This window comes from Vipera ursinii (genome assembly GCF_947247035.1).
Source record: "Vipera ursinii genome assembly, chromosome: 1".
Classification (NCBI taxonomy): Eukaryota; Metazoa; Chordata; class Lepidosauria; order Squamata; family Viperidae; genus Vipera; species Vipera ursinii.
In genome coordinates this window covers 12,126,219-12,142,895 of record NC_139512.1, presented here as the reverse complement: position 1 = coordinate 12,142,895, position 16,677 = coordinate 12,126,219, and the positions used below count along the sequence as shown (strand labels likewise).

Here is a 16,677-nt window from a genome sequence, read left to right as displayed (position 1 = left end):
TAATGTCCTTAAAAAACAATCAAACCCCAAACTTCAGCAATCTGGAAGCTGCACGCTGGGTGTGTGTATGGCTGTTTGTTTGTGTGTCTGCGTGTAATCGTACTTCTCTCAGCTGCTCGGTTTTATAATCCCTTTATGGTGGCTTTTCGGCTTTGTTCCTTCTTCATTTCCTCAGGGCCCCGAGAATTAGTGTTCCCCCTTTCTCCAGACTAAACTGACGCCCGTGTTTTCGTAAATTGCTCCTTCATTTTTAATTAGCCCTTGATTCTCCTTAAGATCTTCTGTGGGTAATGACAAAAGCAGATCTAAAAAGGAATCCTGGTGCTGCTTGAAATGTGACTGTGTGCCAAGAAAATTACACAAAGGGTTTTGTGTGATTTTCGGTTTGAGAGAGTGACTTTGCCATCAGCGGGCTCTCTTTCTAGAAGGAGAATGCACAGAGCAGAGTAGCAGAGCTGGAAGGGACCTTGGAGGTCATCTAGTCCAGCCCCCCTGCTCAGGCAGGAAACCCTATATACTATTTCAGGCAAATGGCTGTCCAGTCTCTTCTTAAAAACTTCCAGTGTTGGAGCATTCACCACTTCTGGAGGCAGGTTGTTCCACTGAGTAATTGTTCTAACTGTTAGGAAGTTTCTCCTTAGTTCTAGGTTGCTTCTCTCCTTGGTTAGTTTCCATCTATTTTGCTTCTTCTTGTCCTGCCTTCAGGTGCTTTGGAGAACAGCTTGACTCCCTCTTCTTTGGGGCAGCCCCTCAAATTTTGGAAGACTGCTATCATGTCCCCCCTTGTCCTTCTCTTCGTTAAACTAGACAAGTTTAAGTTCTTGGTTTGTTTAAATATTTCAGTCCTCCCTTTACGACCACAGCTATACAATTTTTAATAATAATAATAATAATAATGAGAAGGAGAAGAAGGAGAAGGAGAAGAAGAAGAAGAAGCTGGAAGGGACCTTGGAGGTCATATAGTCCAACCCCCTGCTCAGGCAGGAAACCCTATACCATTTTAGACAAATGGCTGTCCAATCTCTTCTTAAAATCTTCCAGTGTTGGAGCATTCACAGCTTCTAGAGGCAGGTAGTACCACTGATTAATTGTTCTCACTGTCAGGAAGTTTCTCCTTCGTTCTAGGTTGCTTCTCTCCTTTTCTCTCCTTTTCCAAGCATTGTTTGTTGTCTTGTTGTCTTTCTTGTTGAGAAAGCAGCACAGACCTGACGCTTAGTAAACCCACAGTCCCTCCTATCCTCCCTCACCCAAATTCATCCTAAAGGGTCTTCGCCTCACAAGTCTCAAAGATTAAAAAGATAAGGCCTTTTCAGCATCTGTGACAAGAGCTGAGGAGAGGGATGGGTGATCATGGATTGTCTCACCCAGGGGTCCCCAACCTGTGGGCCACACCCTAGTACCGGTCCATGGCCTATTGGCTACCAGCCTGCGGGAATGGCTGGCGACAGCCTCCCCACTCGTGCTAGTGCTGCCGTGGGGGCGCTAGCGGTCCCGTTTGTGTATGCATGGGGGCGCTGGTGCCACCACCAGCACCGCCGCGCCTCTGCCCGTTTTGCGCACGCGCATACATTTCCCTGCTCCTCCCTTTTCCTCCGGGCCACCAATCCAGAAAGGCGGGGGAGCTCTGGTGTCACCTCCAGCATAAGCAAAGATCACTTCGTTACACCCAAGGGGATCCTTGGATGATCCACCTTCCCCTTGGCAATTTTAAGATGCGTGGATTTCAGCTCCAGAATTTCCCAGCCAGCCATGGGAAAGTCGAGTATTCCAGGTATGAGGCATTGCAGGTATCTGCACAGGTAGTCCTGGACTTACAACAATTAATTTAGTGACCATCCGAATTTACATTGGCACCGAACAAAAGTGATTTCGGACCGTTTTTCATAGTTTATGAGCATTGCGCCATCCCCACGGGTCAAGCGATCAAAATCCGGATGCTTGGAAACTGACTCGCACTTATGATGCTTGCAGTGTCCCGAGGTCACGTGACCTTCCGTGTTACTAACTTAACAACTGCAGCGATGGATTTAACGACTATGGCAAGAAAGGTCGTAAAATGGGGCCGAATTCGCTCAGCAAATGTCCCGCTTCACAAACTTGGGACTCAACTGTGATCGTAAGTCGAGGAGTACCTGTAAGCGGATAGATCATTTGAACTAAGCCTGGTCCTCAATACGCTCTCCGGAATTCAGCAGCCCACTCCACTTTTCCCAGTGTCCAAAATGCAGACCCTTTTCGTAATTATAGCATTCTCTGAAACCTATTAATGCGGGAAGTGTATAATTTTTCAAATAAGTCAAGCGACACAGCAAACCCATTTCTGGCCTTCACATTGCTAGAGTTAGGCATGAGAATGTGAATGTCAGTCCAAGTTACAATTTTCTTTTAACCTCCATTTCCGGTTTTGTTCCTTCGGGGCTTTAGAAGCCTAGTAATCCTCAATTATTTTGTCACTAGAAAACTAATTAAGAGTAGATCACCGCTTCCATCGAATATTGGAGAGACCATAGTTCAGGAGTCAGTTTAATGCAGAGGTTATGATGGTGGCTTAGAAACCAGGAGACAGAGAGTTCTAGTCCCGCCTTAGACATGAAAGCTGGCTGGCTGGGTGATTTTGAGCCAATCACCAGGAGACGGAGAGCTCTAGTCCCGCCTTAGGCGTGAAAGCTGGCTGGCTGGGTGATTTTGAGCCAATCACCAGGAGACGGAGAGTTCTAGTCCCGCCTTAGGCGTGAAGGCTGGCTGGGTGATTTTGAGCCAATCACCAGGAGATGGAGAGTTCTAGTCCCGCCTTAGGCATGAAGGCTGGCTGGCTGGGTGATTTTGAGCCAATCACCAGGAGATGGAGACTATACACAGGTAATCCTCCACTTTATAATCATTCGTTTAGTGACTGCTCAAAGTTACAACAGCATTGAAAATAGCGATAAGGAGAACGGCCTAGTTTTAAACATTGGAAAAACCAAAGAGATGATTGTCGGCCTCAGAAAAGGCAGGCACAGCCACATTCCTCTGTGCGTTAGTGTTTCACCTGTGGAGGTGGTTACCAGCATCAAATTCCTGGATGTGCAGCTAACGAGTAGCCCGGCCTGGTCGCTCAACAGCGAGACACTGGTGAAGCGGGCAGAGCAGCACCTGCATTTCCTGCGTCGCATGAGAAAAGCCCATCTTCCTTCCCCCGTCCTGACCACTTTCTACAGGGGGACGACGGAGAGCATCCCGTCATACGGCATCACAGTCTGGTTTGGAAACATCCCTGCTTCGGACAGGAAAGCAGTGCAGAGAGTGGTGAGGACAGCCGAAAAGATCATTGGCAGTTTCCTCCCTCCCATCCAGGATGTGGCATATAAGCATTCCTTGAACAGGGTCCGCAAGATTGTCTGGGACACAACTCATCCTCTTCACAACCTGTTTTCCTTGTTACCTTCTGGGAGGGGGGGGTCTCCGAGGTATCCGAAGCAGAACATCGAGATTCAGTCCCAGTTTTGTCCCATACAGTATTAACCTTGTGAACTCTCAAGCATCCTCTTTTCATTATGCATTCGGGATGGACAGTGATTAATATTTATATGTTATTTATATGTAAGGGTGTAGGTCTATACATATATTGTATATAGCGTGTTTAAATGTGTGCTATGTATGTGTACACTCTTGAGAGCAAGAAACTAAATTTCATTTTCAATGTGTCCCATTGTGCCCACAGTAATAAAACTGACAAGGCTATCTATATAATCTCTCTCTCTCTCTCTCTCTCTCTGCCTACCTACCTACCTACCTCTATCTATCTATCTATCTATCTATCTATCTATCTATCTATCTATCTATCTATCTATCTATCTATATCTACCTACCTACCTACCTACCTACATCCATCTATCTATCTACCTACATCTATCTATCTCTACCTATTTACCTACCTCTATCTATCTATCTATCTATCTATCTATCTATCTATCTATCTATCTATCTACCTACCTCCATCTATCTATATCTCTACCTACCTACCTATCTCCATCTATCTATCTATATCTATCTACCTACCTATCTACCTACATGTATCTATCTCTACCTACCTACCTACCTCCATCTATCTATCTATCTATCTATCTATCTACCTCCATCTATCTATCTCTACCTACCTACCTACCTCCATCTATCTATATCTATCTACCTACCTATCTACCTACATCTATCTATCTCTACCTACATCTATCTATCTATCTATCTATCTATCTATCTATCTATCTATCTATCTATCTATCTATCTATCTATCTATCTCTACCTACCTACCTCTACCTACCTCTATCCATCCATCTACCTACCTACCTACATCTATTTATCTATCTGTCCATCACCATTTGCAACCTTCCCTTCCATCTTTCAACAAGTCAGTGGGGAAACCCTGTTAGCTTAACAACCGCATAATTCACTAAACAGCTGCAGCTACTGATCTGCTTAACTGTTGTGGCAAAAAAAGATTGTAAGAGAGGGTAAAACTCTCTTAGCCACCGCCTTGCTTTGCTTAGCGGTGGAAATTGGGGGGAGGGGGAGGGGTTCAGTTGCGGCCGTAAATTGAGGACCGCCTGTAAAAGTCTGAAATTTGTCGACCACCCGATGATCCCTGCAGGAGAATGCCGGCCGAAGTTGCGCAACCCCAAATCCAGAGGTGAAAGGAAGAAGAAGAAGCAGCTGCCACTGCACGAGCTGCTTCCTCCCCTCCTCCTGCCCCAGCCCTGCGCGCCAAAGGACGAGCGGCAGCATCCACAGCCCAGCCCTCCGGCGGAAGGAAGGCCCGAGAGGGCCAGGCACCCGGCCGAAGACAGCCAGCCCCTCATGCCCAACCTCAGCGCCCTCTCTTCCGAAGGTCCCGCCGACGAGGACGAGTCCAAGCAGCGGCCCATCATCCCCATGCTCTACGTGGTGCCCCAGTGCAAGAAGGCCGCCGCGGAGAAGAAACGCCTGACCTGCCAGGAGGTCTTTGAGCGGTTCGTGAAGAAGGACCAGATGCCCTCGCTGGAGCTGGACGTGAAGGACGACGACGGCGGCAGCGTCAAAGGAGAGAGCGCCGAGGGGGCTGCCGAGCCCAGTAAATTGCAGGTGAGCCCCGGTCGACATCCAGCCTTACAAAGTTAGAGCCTTGCGAAGAACAGAGTCGGAAGGGATCTTGGCGGTCTTCTAGTCCAACCCCCCCTGCTCAAGCAGGACAAAACCTACGCCAGGGGTCTTCAAACTTGGCCCTTTCCTGACTTGTGGACTTGCAGCTCCCAGAATTCCTGGCTGAGGAATTCTGGGAGTTGAAGTCCACAAGTCATCAAAGGGCCAAGGTTGAAGACCCCTGCCCTAGGTCATTATCAATAAGTGGCTGTCCGGTCTCTTCTTAAAATTTGCCAAGGATGGGGCACCCGCCACTTCCGGTGGCAAGCTGTTCCACTGGTTAATTGTTCTAACTGTCAGGAAGTTTCTCCTTAGTTCCAGGTTGCTTCTCCCCTTGATTAGTTTCCATCCGTTGCTTCTTGTCCTGCCTTTGGGCGCTTTGGAGAATAGGTGGACAACCCGCCCCCCTCTTCTTTGAGGCAGCTTCTTAGATATTTGACATGATAGCAGCCTTCCAGTATCTCAGGGGCTGCCCCAAAGAAGAGGGAGTCAAGCTATTCTCCAAAGCAGCTGAAGGCAGGACAAGAGGCAACGGATGGAAACTAATCAAGGAGAGAAGCAGCCTGGGACTAAGGAGAAACTTCCTGACAAGTGAGGACAATTAACCAGTGGAACTACCTGCCTCCAGAAGCTGTGGGTGCTCCATCACTGGAGGTTTTTAAGAAGAGACTGGACAGCCATTGGTCTGAAATGGTATAGGGATTCCTGCCTGAGCAGGGGGTTGGACTAGAAGACCTCCAAGGTCCCTTCCAAATCTTGTGATTCTGTTATTCTATTCTGTTAACTCGGACCTAGTGTGTTGACCTGCTAATCTTACCTTTCTGGGTTAAATTTTTTTCTACGCCTTTCCCCCCCCCCCCATCATTGTTTCTTCTTTTATTAAAACTCGGAAAATTCACACGGTTTGGTTACGGGTGGGAAAAGGTCATGTATTTTTAATGCACGATTTGAAACCATAGCGTGTCTACCCGGGTCACAGGGCCCATTTGAAATCTCTTAAATGTCTTGTCTACCTTTTTTTTTTTTTTTTTTTTTGCAATCCCTGAGGTGTTAAGACCTTGCTGAATTTATTGCCTAGAAATTGCAAATATGTTCTCTTCCTGTTCCAAACTGCTTCAACACGAGCTGGCTAGCTTCTTTGTCCCTAAGTGTGTTATTCTCCTCTTCTTTTCTTCTCTGCTCGTTTCATACTTCTCTCCCCTGCCCTCAGAGCTGTAGAAGAAGAGATAAACTTAATATTTGTTTGAACTTGCCGTTTGTGGCTTTGGCTGGCAACTGGGTAGGATGGACACAAAAGGAAGTCAGCTTCTCGGGCTTAGCGCTTCGGCTGCTTTGATAACAGTTTGGGGGGGGGGAAACATTCTACCTTAGTAATTTTTTTTAAAAAAGAAATGATCATAATATCGAAATCTTACTTGTAAGATGTCTTATGGATTGCATGTTTCGTCAGTCCGTGGAGGTGTATGGTGCGGACATCAGCCTCACCCTTTCGTTAGACCATGCAGTACAGTGTTTGGGTTGTGTGGTTCAAAAAGCTTCGCTGGGCAGAGCGAAATATAATATTTTCAAATGAAAACATTCCTCCTCTCTGCCTTCCCGGTGCTTTTTTTTTTTTCCTTTCTCCCCTAAGCGTGCAAGAGCGTCTTAACAATCTCCCCATTGGTTTGTCCCTAGTGCGGCCTCAACGACAGGGGTTTTCAAACCTGTGGATAGATTTGAACCCGGTTCGTTTTTCAGGCACTACTACAGCCCAATCTCATTTGTCAAGGAAAAAAAAAAATGCAACTTTGGACATTGCTCCACGTGTGACTGTTTTAGGAAGGCCGGACTTCCTTTTGAGGCAGAGAAATTGAACGGCGCGGTTCCTCCCTATCCTAAAAGGTTTATTCTTTTAAAGGTGTGTCCGTCTCCCCCGCGCCCCCCCCCTCACTCTGATCTGGACCCTTTCCTGAGAATGCCACAATCACCAGCAAATTCAACTGCGAGGTTTTAAGAAATCACCTTTTGATGACAGGATAGGATGGATTGGTTAAAAGTACATGGCTTCTCGGTGATAGCGTGTGACATAAAATTCTCCCCTGGTTTGTAAGTTGGGTCACTTTCCTTCTGAGATGTGAAGCAAAACAGAAGGAAGAAATCCAGTAGGAATGTCCGTCCGTCCGTCCATCCGTCCATCAAAACATAGAAAATGACAGCAGAAAAATGCCATCGAGTTTGCTTTTTTGTTTTTGTTTAATTTATTTTAATTATTATTTATATATATATATATATATATTATTATTATTATTAATTATTATATATTATTATATATTATTATTATTATTATTATTATTATTATTATTATTATTATTATTATTATTATTGCCAGATGATGGATGGATGTTTATCCCAAGCATGTTTAAACTGGGTTACAAATGAACTCAGTTACTCCATCCATCCATCCAAACATACAAAACTGGTGGCAGAGAAAAGACCTAGTGGCCCATTGAGTCTGTTCGTTGTCTTTGTTTTTCTTTTTAACTGATTTATTAATTTTTCTTTATTTTTATATTTTATTTTTTAGTTTCAATTTTTTGACAGATGACGGACATGTGTTTATCCCAAGCATGTTTAAACTCAGTTATTGACGATCTGTTACCCCATCCACCCACCCATCCATCCATCCATCCATCCATTCAGAGTCATGTGACAATAAGAGGGGGGGGCATTTACATCTAATAAATAAATTAAATAAAACTTCATCCATTCAATCTATATGGACACCTCGTTTGACTTCCTCAGTGTCACCTTGAACAAAGCACTCCATATCAGCGGCTATGCAGGAAGTCTTCAGTACAGAAATGTAAGGGAATCTCTCTGTTAACAGTCATATGACATAATGGTCAAAAAGTGGGTAGGTCACATAACCTAGGGGTCCCCAACCCCCCCACCCCACCCCAAGGCTCTGGACCAGTATCGGTCCATAGCCTATTAGGAATCGGGCCGCAGAGCTGGAGTTGAGCTGTAGGTGAACGAAGTCGCGCATGTGTGAGATCTAGGTTGCACGCTCCTCCTCCCCGCCCCAGTTCCATGGGGGGAAAAAAACACGTCTTCCATGAAATAGGTAAAAGGTAAAGGTTCCCCCGCACATGCGTGCTAGTCGTTTCCGACTCTAGGGGCCGGTGCTCATCTTCATTTCAAAGCCGAAGAGCCAGCGCTTGTCCGAGGGCGTCTCCGTGGTCATGTGGCCGGCATGACTAGACGCCAAAGGCGCACGGAACGCTGTTACCTTCCCACCGGAGTGGTCCCTATTTTTCTACTTGCATTTTTACGTGCTTTCAAACTGCTAGGTTGGCAGAAGCTGGGACGCGTAACAGGCGCTCGCTCTGCTACGCAGCACTCGGGATTCGACCCGCCAAACTGCCGACCATCTGATCGACAAGCTCAGCATCCTAACCCGCTGAGCTACCGCGTCCCTATGAAATAGGTACCTGGTGCCAAAACGGTTGGGGGACTGCTGACATAGCCCACCCAATTTTATGACCCTTTTTGCAGCGGTCGGTAAGTGTCGTAAAGCCCCCGTTGTTCACTACAGCGCAATTTCGCCTGAAAACCCAAACTAACTTGTGCTTTTCAGCAAACCTCACGATGCAATGCAGTCGTGTGACTGCGGGACGTTGCAAACGGCCACGCCCGTAGTCTGGCCGAGGGACCCTGTTGGAACTCCCTTTTTTTTTTTTTGCAATAAGTTCTATCTTGGAACAGTCCTAAACCCAGTTATCTGAGAACTACTGGCAAGCCAGTCCAGGCATCTCCCGACAGGCCCCCAACCTGGAGAATCCCCAGACGTAAGGTTGAATTTGTCGTATTTAAAGTCACTTTCCGGCGCAGTGTATTAATAGACGTTTCTAACAGCTCCCAGGGCAGGTTCTTTCTCTGTGTCCTTCTCGTCCAAGTCTTGTTTTTGTTTTTTTGTGTGTTTTTTTTTGTCCTTTTTGTGTTGGCGGTCCTACTTATAAATAACTCAGTCCCACCTGTCAGTGACTCAGTTGCCCCCACTGAGAGTCAGAAAGGCAAGAGAATGGCTTAGTGGTAACGCTTGTGCAATCAATAAATCTTTGAGCCACAAAGACGATGAGGGAAGCAGAAGCTAAAACTTCTGAAAAATGGTGGCAAGAATTGGGTACGTCTAGTTTAATGGGACGCGGTGGCTCAATGGGTTAGGACGCTGAGCTTGTCGATCAGAAGGTCGGCAGTTTGCCGTGTCGAATCCCGAGTGCCGCATAACAGAGTGAGCGCCTGTTACTCGTCCCAGCTTCTGCCAACCTAGCAGTTTGAAAGCACGTCAAAATGCAAGTAGAAAAATAGGGTCCGCTACGGTGGGAAGGTAACAGCGCTCCTTGCGCCTTTGGCGTCTAGTCATGCCGGCCACATGACCACGGAGACGTCCTCGGACAAGCACTGGCTCTTCGGCTTTGAAACGGAGATGAGCACCGGCCCCTAGAGTCGGAAACGACGAGCACGCATGTGCAGGGGAACCTTTACCTTAACCTTTAGTTTAATGCAAAGAAGGATTAGGGGTGACATGAGAGCGGTCTTCCAGTATTTGAGGGGCTGCCCCAAAGAAGAGGGCATGGTGTCAAGCTATCCTCCAAAGCACCTGAAGGCAGGACAAGAAGCAACGGATGGAAACTCATCAAGGAGAGAAGCAACCTGGAACTAAGGAGAAACTTCCTGACAGTGAGAGGAATTAACCAGTGGAACTACCTGCCTCCAGAAGCGGTGAATGTTCCAACACTGAATGTTTTTAAGAAGAGATTGGACAGCCATTTGCCTGAAATAGTATAGAGTTTCCTGCCTGAGCAAAGGGGGTTGGACTAGAAGACCTCCAAGGTCCCTCCCAACTCTGTTATTCTGAGAACAATTAACCAGCGGAACAGCTTGCTTTTGGAAGTTGTGGCTCCTCCAACACTGGAGTTTTTAAAGAAGAGACTGGACAAGCATTTGTCTGAAATGGCGTAGTTTCCTGCCTTAGCAAGGGGGTTGGACTAGAAGACCTCCCAAGGTCCCTTCCAACCCTTGTTATTCTGTTGATTCTGTTAATATTTCTTCTGTTACAAGCCTTCCAAACCCCTTACGCAGGCCAAAAGAACAAGGAAAGAGGCCTTTTCTCCTTCTGTCTTTCAAAACATGCCATCTGTGCAAATTGCGGTGAATAAACCGCAGAGTCGTAAAGCTTGATGGCATGTTTTGAGACACGGAAGAAGAAAAAGGCTTCTTCCTTGTTCTTTTGGCCTAAAAGGTAAAGGTAAAGGTTCCCCCGCACACGCGTGCTAGTTGTTTCCGACTCTAGGGGCCGGTGCGAGCCAGCGCTTGTCCGAGGACGTCTCCGTGGTCATGTGGCCGGCATGACTAGACGCCAAAGGCGCACGGAACGCTGTTACCTTCCCACCGGAGTGGTCCCTATTTTTCTACTTGCATTTTTACGTGCTTTCGAACTGCTAGGTTGGCAGAAGCTGGGACGAGTAACAGGCGCTCACTCTGCTACGCGGCACTCGGGGTTCGACCCGCCAAACTGCAGCAACCTTCTCTGAGTGCAGGTAGTCCTCAACTTAACAATCGTTCCTTTGGTGACAGCTCAAAAGTTCCGACGGTCCTGAAAAGAAGCGATTTACGTTTTTCACGCTTAAAGACTATTGCAGCATCCCCCATGGTCACCTGATTGTAATTGGGGCACTTGGCTCGTATTTATGACGGTTGCACTGTCCCAGGGTCATGGCATCACCGTCTAGTGCAGGGATAGGCAACCTTGGCCCTTTTATGACTGGTGGACTTCAGCTCCCAGAATTCCTGAGCCAGCCATGCTGAGGGGAAAGGGAGAGGTTTTCAAGCTGAGCCATGCCGGCTCAGGAATTCTGGGAGTTGAAGTCCACGAATCATGAAGGGGCCATAGTTCCCTCATGCTGGTTCGGGAATTCTGGGAGTTGAAGTCCACAAGTCATGAAGGGGCCATAGTTCCCTCATGCTGGCTGAGGAATTCTGGGAGTTGAAGTCCACGAGTCATGAAGGGGCCATAGTTCCCTCATGCCGGCTCAGGAATTCTGGGAGTTGAAGTCCACGAATCATGAAGGGGCCATAGTTCCCTCATGCTGGTTCGGGAATTCTGGGAGTTGAAGTCCACCAGTCATGAAGGGGCCATAGTTCCCTCATGCTGGCTCGGGAATTCTTGGAGTTGAAGTCCACGAGTCATGAAGGGGCCATAGTTCCCTCATGCTAGCTCGGGAATTCTGGGAGTTGAAGTCCACTAGTCATGAAGGGGCCATAGTTCCCCCATGCTGGCTGAGGAATTCTGGGAGTTGAAGTCCACCAGTCATGAAGGGGCCATAGTTCCCCCATGCTGGCTGAGGAATTCTGGGAGTTGAAGTCCACAAGTCATGAAGGGGCCATAGTTCCCTCATGCTAGCTCGGGAATTCTGGGAGTTGAAGTCCACGAGTCATCAAAGAGCCGAGGTTGCCTACCCCTGGGTTAGACTCTTTCCAGCCAGCTTCCAACATGCAAAGCCAGTTACAGCATCTGCTTAACGACCCTGTGAGAGTCACCTAACAAGTGCAGGTCATAAAATGGGGCAAAACTCACAACAACTACCTCGCTTAGCCAGGGGTATTGCGGCTGTTGGTTAAGGACTACCTGTACTTTGGTAAGTCTCCTGCTTTCAAGCCTTGCTCTCTTTCCTGAGGTGTTATAAAACCAAGGCAAAGTGAGGGAAGGAATTATCATTTTGGGATTTGTTTCCCGGAATCCTCTTGTTATCGAGTTTATTTTAACTTGAATTCAACAGATGTGACGGGTGAGCTCCGAGCTACACCTCTTCCCAACTCATCACCACCCAGAACGTCGGAACGTTCTCTTTTTTTTTTCAACTAGGCAAAAAAAAAGTTCTTGAAATTAGGGCAATTTTTGCTTATTCTTTTAAAATTATTCGCTTGGCCTCAGCTATACGTCTGACCTAGCTGATATTGCTACTCTATAGAAATCGCCTGTTTAGACCCAGGGTCCGTAACCATCCTGACATTAATTGCACTCCCAGTTGCATCTCTAACTGAAGACAAGTTTTCGTGAAAAAGAGGAGAGCGGACAGGGAAGAAAGAGAAATCGATTTAAGGCACCAGGCCAGAAAGTGGGAGATCCGGACTTCCATGCTCTGCCTTAGCCAGAAAAGCCGGCTGAGTGAGGGGAAAATAGCAGGAAGAAGGAGTGTAGGATAGTTTTGCTGCCTTGAGGTGCTTGTAAAAAATAATAAAGGTGAGAAAGGAAGGGAAGGAAGGTAGGAAGGAAGGAAGAAGGGAAGGAAGGAAGGAAAAAGGAAGGAAGGAAAAAAGGGAAGAAGGAAGGAAAGAAGAAAAAGGAAAGAAGGAAGGAAGGAAAGAAGAAAAGGAAGGAAAAGGGGAAGAAAGGAAAGAGGAAAAAAGGGAAGAAGGAAGGAAGGAAAGAAAAAGGAAAGGAAGGAAGGAAAGAAAGAAGAAAAAGGGAAGAAGGAAGGAAAAAGGGAAGAAGGAAAGCAAAAGGAAGGAAGGGAAGGAAGGAAAAGGAAGAAGGGAAGGAAGGAAAAAAGGAAAAGGAAGGAAGAAGAGAAGGAAGGAAAGAAAAAGGAAAGAAGGGAAGGAAGGAAAGAAGAAAAGGAAGGAAAGGGGGAAGAAAGGAAAGAGGAAAAAGGAAGAAGGAAGGAAGGAAAGAAAAAGGAAAGGAAGGAAGGAAAGAAAGAAGAAAAAGGAAAGAAGGAAGGAAAAAGGGAAGGAAGGAAAGAAAGGAAAAGAAAAAAGGGAAGAAGGGAAGGAAGGAAAGGAAGGAAAGGAAGGAAAAGGGAAGAAGGGAAGGAAGGAAAGAAGAAAAAGGAAAAGGAAGGAAGAAGGGAAGAAAAGGGAAGGAAGGAAAGAAGAAAAAGGAAAGAAGGAAGGAAGGAAAAAGGGAAGAAGGAAAGGAAAGAAGAAAAAGGAAAGAAGGAAGGAAAAAGGGAAGGAAGGAAAGAAAAAGGAAAGGAAAAAAGGGAAGAAGGAAGGAAAAAGGGAAGAAGGAAAGAAAAAGGAAGGGAAGGAAGGAAAAAGGGAAGAAGGGAAGGAAGGAAAGAAGAAAAAGGAAAAGGAAGGAAGAAGGGAAGGAAGGAAAGAAGGAAAAGGAAGGAAGAAGGGAAGGAAGGAAAGAAGAAAAAGGAAAGGAAGGAAGAAGGGAAGGAAGGAAAGAAGAAAAAGGAAAGAAGGGAAGGAAGGAAAGAAGAAAAGGAAGGAAAAAGGGAAGGAAGGAAGGAAAGGAAAAAAGGGAAGGAAGGAAGGAAAGAAAAAGGAAAGAAGGAAGGAAGAAGGGAAGGAAGGAAAGAAGAAAAAGGAAAGAAGGAAGGAAAAAGGGAAGGAAGGAAAGAAAGAAAAAGAAAAAAGGGAAGAAGGGAAGGAAGGAAAAGGGAAGAAGGAAAGCAAAAGGAAGGAAGGAAAGGAAGGAAAAAGGGAGGAAGGGAAGAAGAAAAAGGAAGGGAAGGAAGAAGGGAAGAAAAGGGAAGGAAAGAAGGAAGGAAAGAAGAAAAGGAAGGAAGGAAAGAGGGAAGGAAGGAAAGAAGAAGAAGGAAGGAAGGAAAAAGGGAAGAAGGAAAGGAAAGGAAGGAAGAAAAAAAAGAGAAAGAAAGATTCTCTGATCACCATTGTTACGAATGGAAACACCTGACCTCATTCCCACACTCTCTTTAGGCCGAGCATGGGACAGAGAGATCAGACATGCAAATCACCACCCAGGAAGCCGTGGAAAAGAGTGTTAATGTTAGCAACTAACCAGATCTTTAAGACTTCAGGCAGAAGAATCAAACTGGGCTTGCTTGCCCAAGAAGAGATTAGCTCTGAAGGTCACTGCGACAAGAGACACGAAAATAAGAAGCCCAGACAGGTCTTTATAACCTTTATAAGAGTTACTCCACCTTCCAGAATCCTCCTCGTACGTCCTGTGTTTCTCTTTTGTCGCCAGCTGCACGCTGTCTTCTTAGCCCAGGGGTAGGCAAGCTTGGCTCTTTTGTGACTGGTGGACTTCAACTCCCAGAATTCCTGAGGGGAAAGGGAGAGGTTTCCAAGCTGAGCCAGGCTGGCTCAGGAATTCTGGGAGTTGAAGTCCACGCGTCATAAAAGTGTTCTGAACCAGCCCTCTTCTAACAAACCCCTTATCAGAAAGAAGAGACTGGAGAGCGTCCAAGGCTAAAAGGCTTCTGCCAAGATGTAATTACGCAGTTAACAAAAACACTAGAGCTTGTCTTCTCAAGCGGAAAAGTTGCTTTCAGCAACCAGCCCCTCCCCAAACACTCCTTTTATAGAGAGCTCAGGGCGTGGTCTCCCTGTGCCTCCTCCCGAGGAGTCTCACAGCCTTTCTTTGTTTGTTCCTGCTCGACTGCCTCCTGCGTCGGGCGTCCTTGAACAGGGCCAGCTGTGGGTCATCTTCCTCCGCACTCTTGGGCTCACGCAGCTGAGAAGAGGTCCCCGGCTGAGGACTCTGCAAAGCCTCCAAATCATCATCAGCCGGTTCGTTTCCCTCCTCCCCCACATCTGAGTCCTCCGATACATCGGAGCCGGCTGTCGGACCCACAGGCTGGCCCTGAGTCACAACAAAAAGGGCCAAGCTTGCCTACCCCTGTCTTAGCCCTAGTAAGATCCGTCTAGACCGGTGCTGTTCTGCCTTGCTGACATTGACACGAACGGGACTTCAGCTCCCAGAATTGCAGCGTGCTGGCTGAGGAATTCTGGGAATTTATAGACGTCAGCGTCCCTATCTTTAGAAAAGGAATATTTGTAGCTCAGGGCTGAACTGTGGGGTCCTTGATCTTCTCTGAGTTTGGTGGTTTCCTTGCAGGCAATGTCATCACCCAACTACCGGTGGGTAACGTCATCGGTGTGGTGCTACCGCCCATGACGTTCCCTAGTCAGGTCTGTTGGCGATGTTCCACGCAGTCCTCGACTTACGGCCACAGTTGAGCTCAAAGTTTCCATTGCTAAGCAAGGGATCTGCCTTCCCCATTGACTTTGCTTGCCGGAAGGTCGCCAAAGGGGATCCCGTGATCCCGGGGCACCGCAAGCGTCATAAATACAGGTCATCCTCAAACATACAGCTGCGATTGAGCCCAAAATTTCTGTTGCTTGAGCGAGACAGTTTTTAAATGAGTTTCGCTCCATTTTACGATCCTTCTGGCCACAGTTGTTAAGTGAATCTCTACATTTGTACACATTTGTTAAGTGACTCCCCCTTGACTTTCCTTGTCAGAAGGTCACAGAAGGGGATCACGTGACCCCGGAACACTGCAACCGTCATAAATACACGCCAGTTTCTAAGCGCCCAAATTTTGATCACCGTGAGGGACGCTGCAACAGTTGTAAGTGGGAAATGCACTTTTTTCAGCTCCGTTGTAACTTCAAATGGTCCAAACCTTTTGGTTTTAAGGCTTGATTTTAACTTTTTATGTTTTAACTTAGATGTAACTGTAAGCTGCCCAGAATTACCCTCTGGTAAGGTGAGCAGCCAATACATTTGATCAATAAATATATTCGATAAATTAAGTTGACCAGTAAATATAATTGATCAATAAATTTGATCAATAAATACATTTGATAAATAAGTTTGATCAATAAATACATTTGATCAATACATTTCATCAATAAGTGCATTTGATAAATACGTTTGATCAATAAATGCATTTGATAAATAAGTTTGATCAATAAATAGATTTGATCAGTAAATTTGATCAATAAATTATTTGATCAATAAATTTGATCAATATATTTTATAAATTTTATCGATAAATATATTTGATAAATGAATATATTTGATAAATTTGACCAATAAATATATCTGATCAATAAATTTGATTAATAAATGTAGTTGATCAATAAATACATTTGAAAAATAAATTTGATCAATAAATACATTTGATCAATAAGTTTGATCAATAAATTTGATCAATAAATTATTTGATCAATAAATTTGATCAATATATTTTATAAATTTGATCGATAAATATATTTGATAAATGAATATATTTGATAAATTTGTCCAATAAATATATCTGATCAATAAATTTGATTAATAAATAAATTTGATCAATAAATACGTTTGATAGATAAATAGATTTGATCAATAAATTTGATCAATAAATTGATAAATTTGATCAATAAATATTTATTTATTTATTTTTTATTTTAATCCCATTTATATCCCGCCCTTCTCCGAAGACTCAGGGCGGCTTACAAGCTTAGCAGTAGCCTTCATTCTATGTATAGGCCTGCTTATTAGGGCTTTCACACACACCCCCAAGCGGCATTATTACAAAGTCAGCTTAATTGCCCCCAACAATCTGGGTCCTCATTTTACCTACCTGGGAAGGATGGAAGGCTGAGTCAACCTTGAGCCTGGTGGGACTCGAACCTGCACTAATGGCAGGCAGCTGGTGTTCCTTAAGGAGGCATTAGCCCACTGCTCCACCAAGGCTCTTGATAAATATAAATATATTTGATAAATGAATATA

General features: G+C 45.6%; 1 protein-coding gene across 8 annotated transcripts in view; it reads left to right on the top strand.

Moving 5' to 3' along the window:
• The window catches only part of KDM4B (lysine demethylase 4B), a 262,102-nt gene that overhangs the window by 208,404 nt on the left and 37,021 nt on the right, over positions 1–16,677 (top strand). For 4 of the 8 annotated variants that reach the window (XM_083363244.1, XM_083363243.1, XM_083363245.1 and 1 more), the window contains exon 12: positions 4,629–5,098. The exons of 2 other annotated variants lie outside the window; for them this stretch is intronic. In XM_083363244.1, coding sequence (XP_083219370.1) covers positions 4,629–5,098 — 470 coding nt within the window. Of the gene's footprint in view, positions 1–4,628; positions 5,099–6,829; positions 6,897–15,628; positions 15,667–16,677 lie in introns of those variants that run through there. 2 more of the 8 variants (XM_083363248.1, XM_083363247.1) reach the window with 2 other exon arrangements.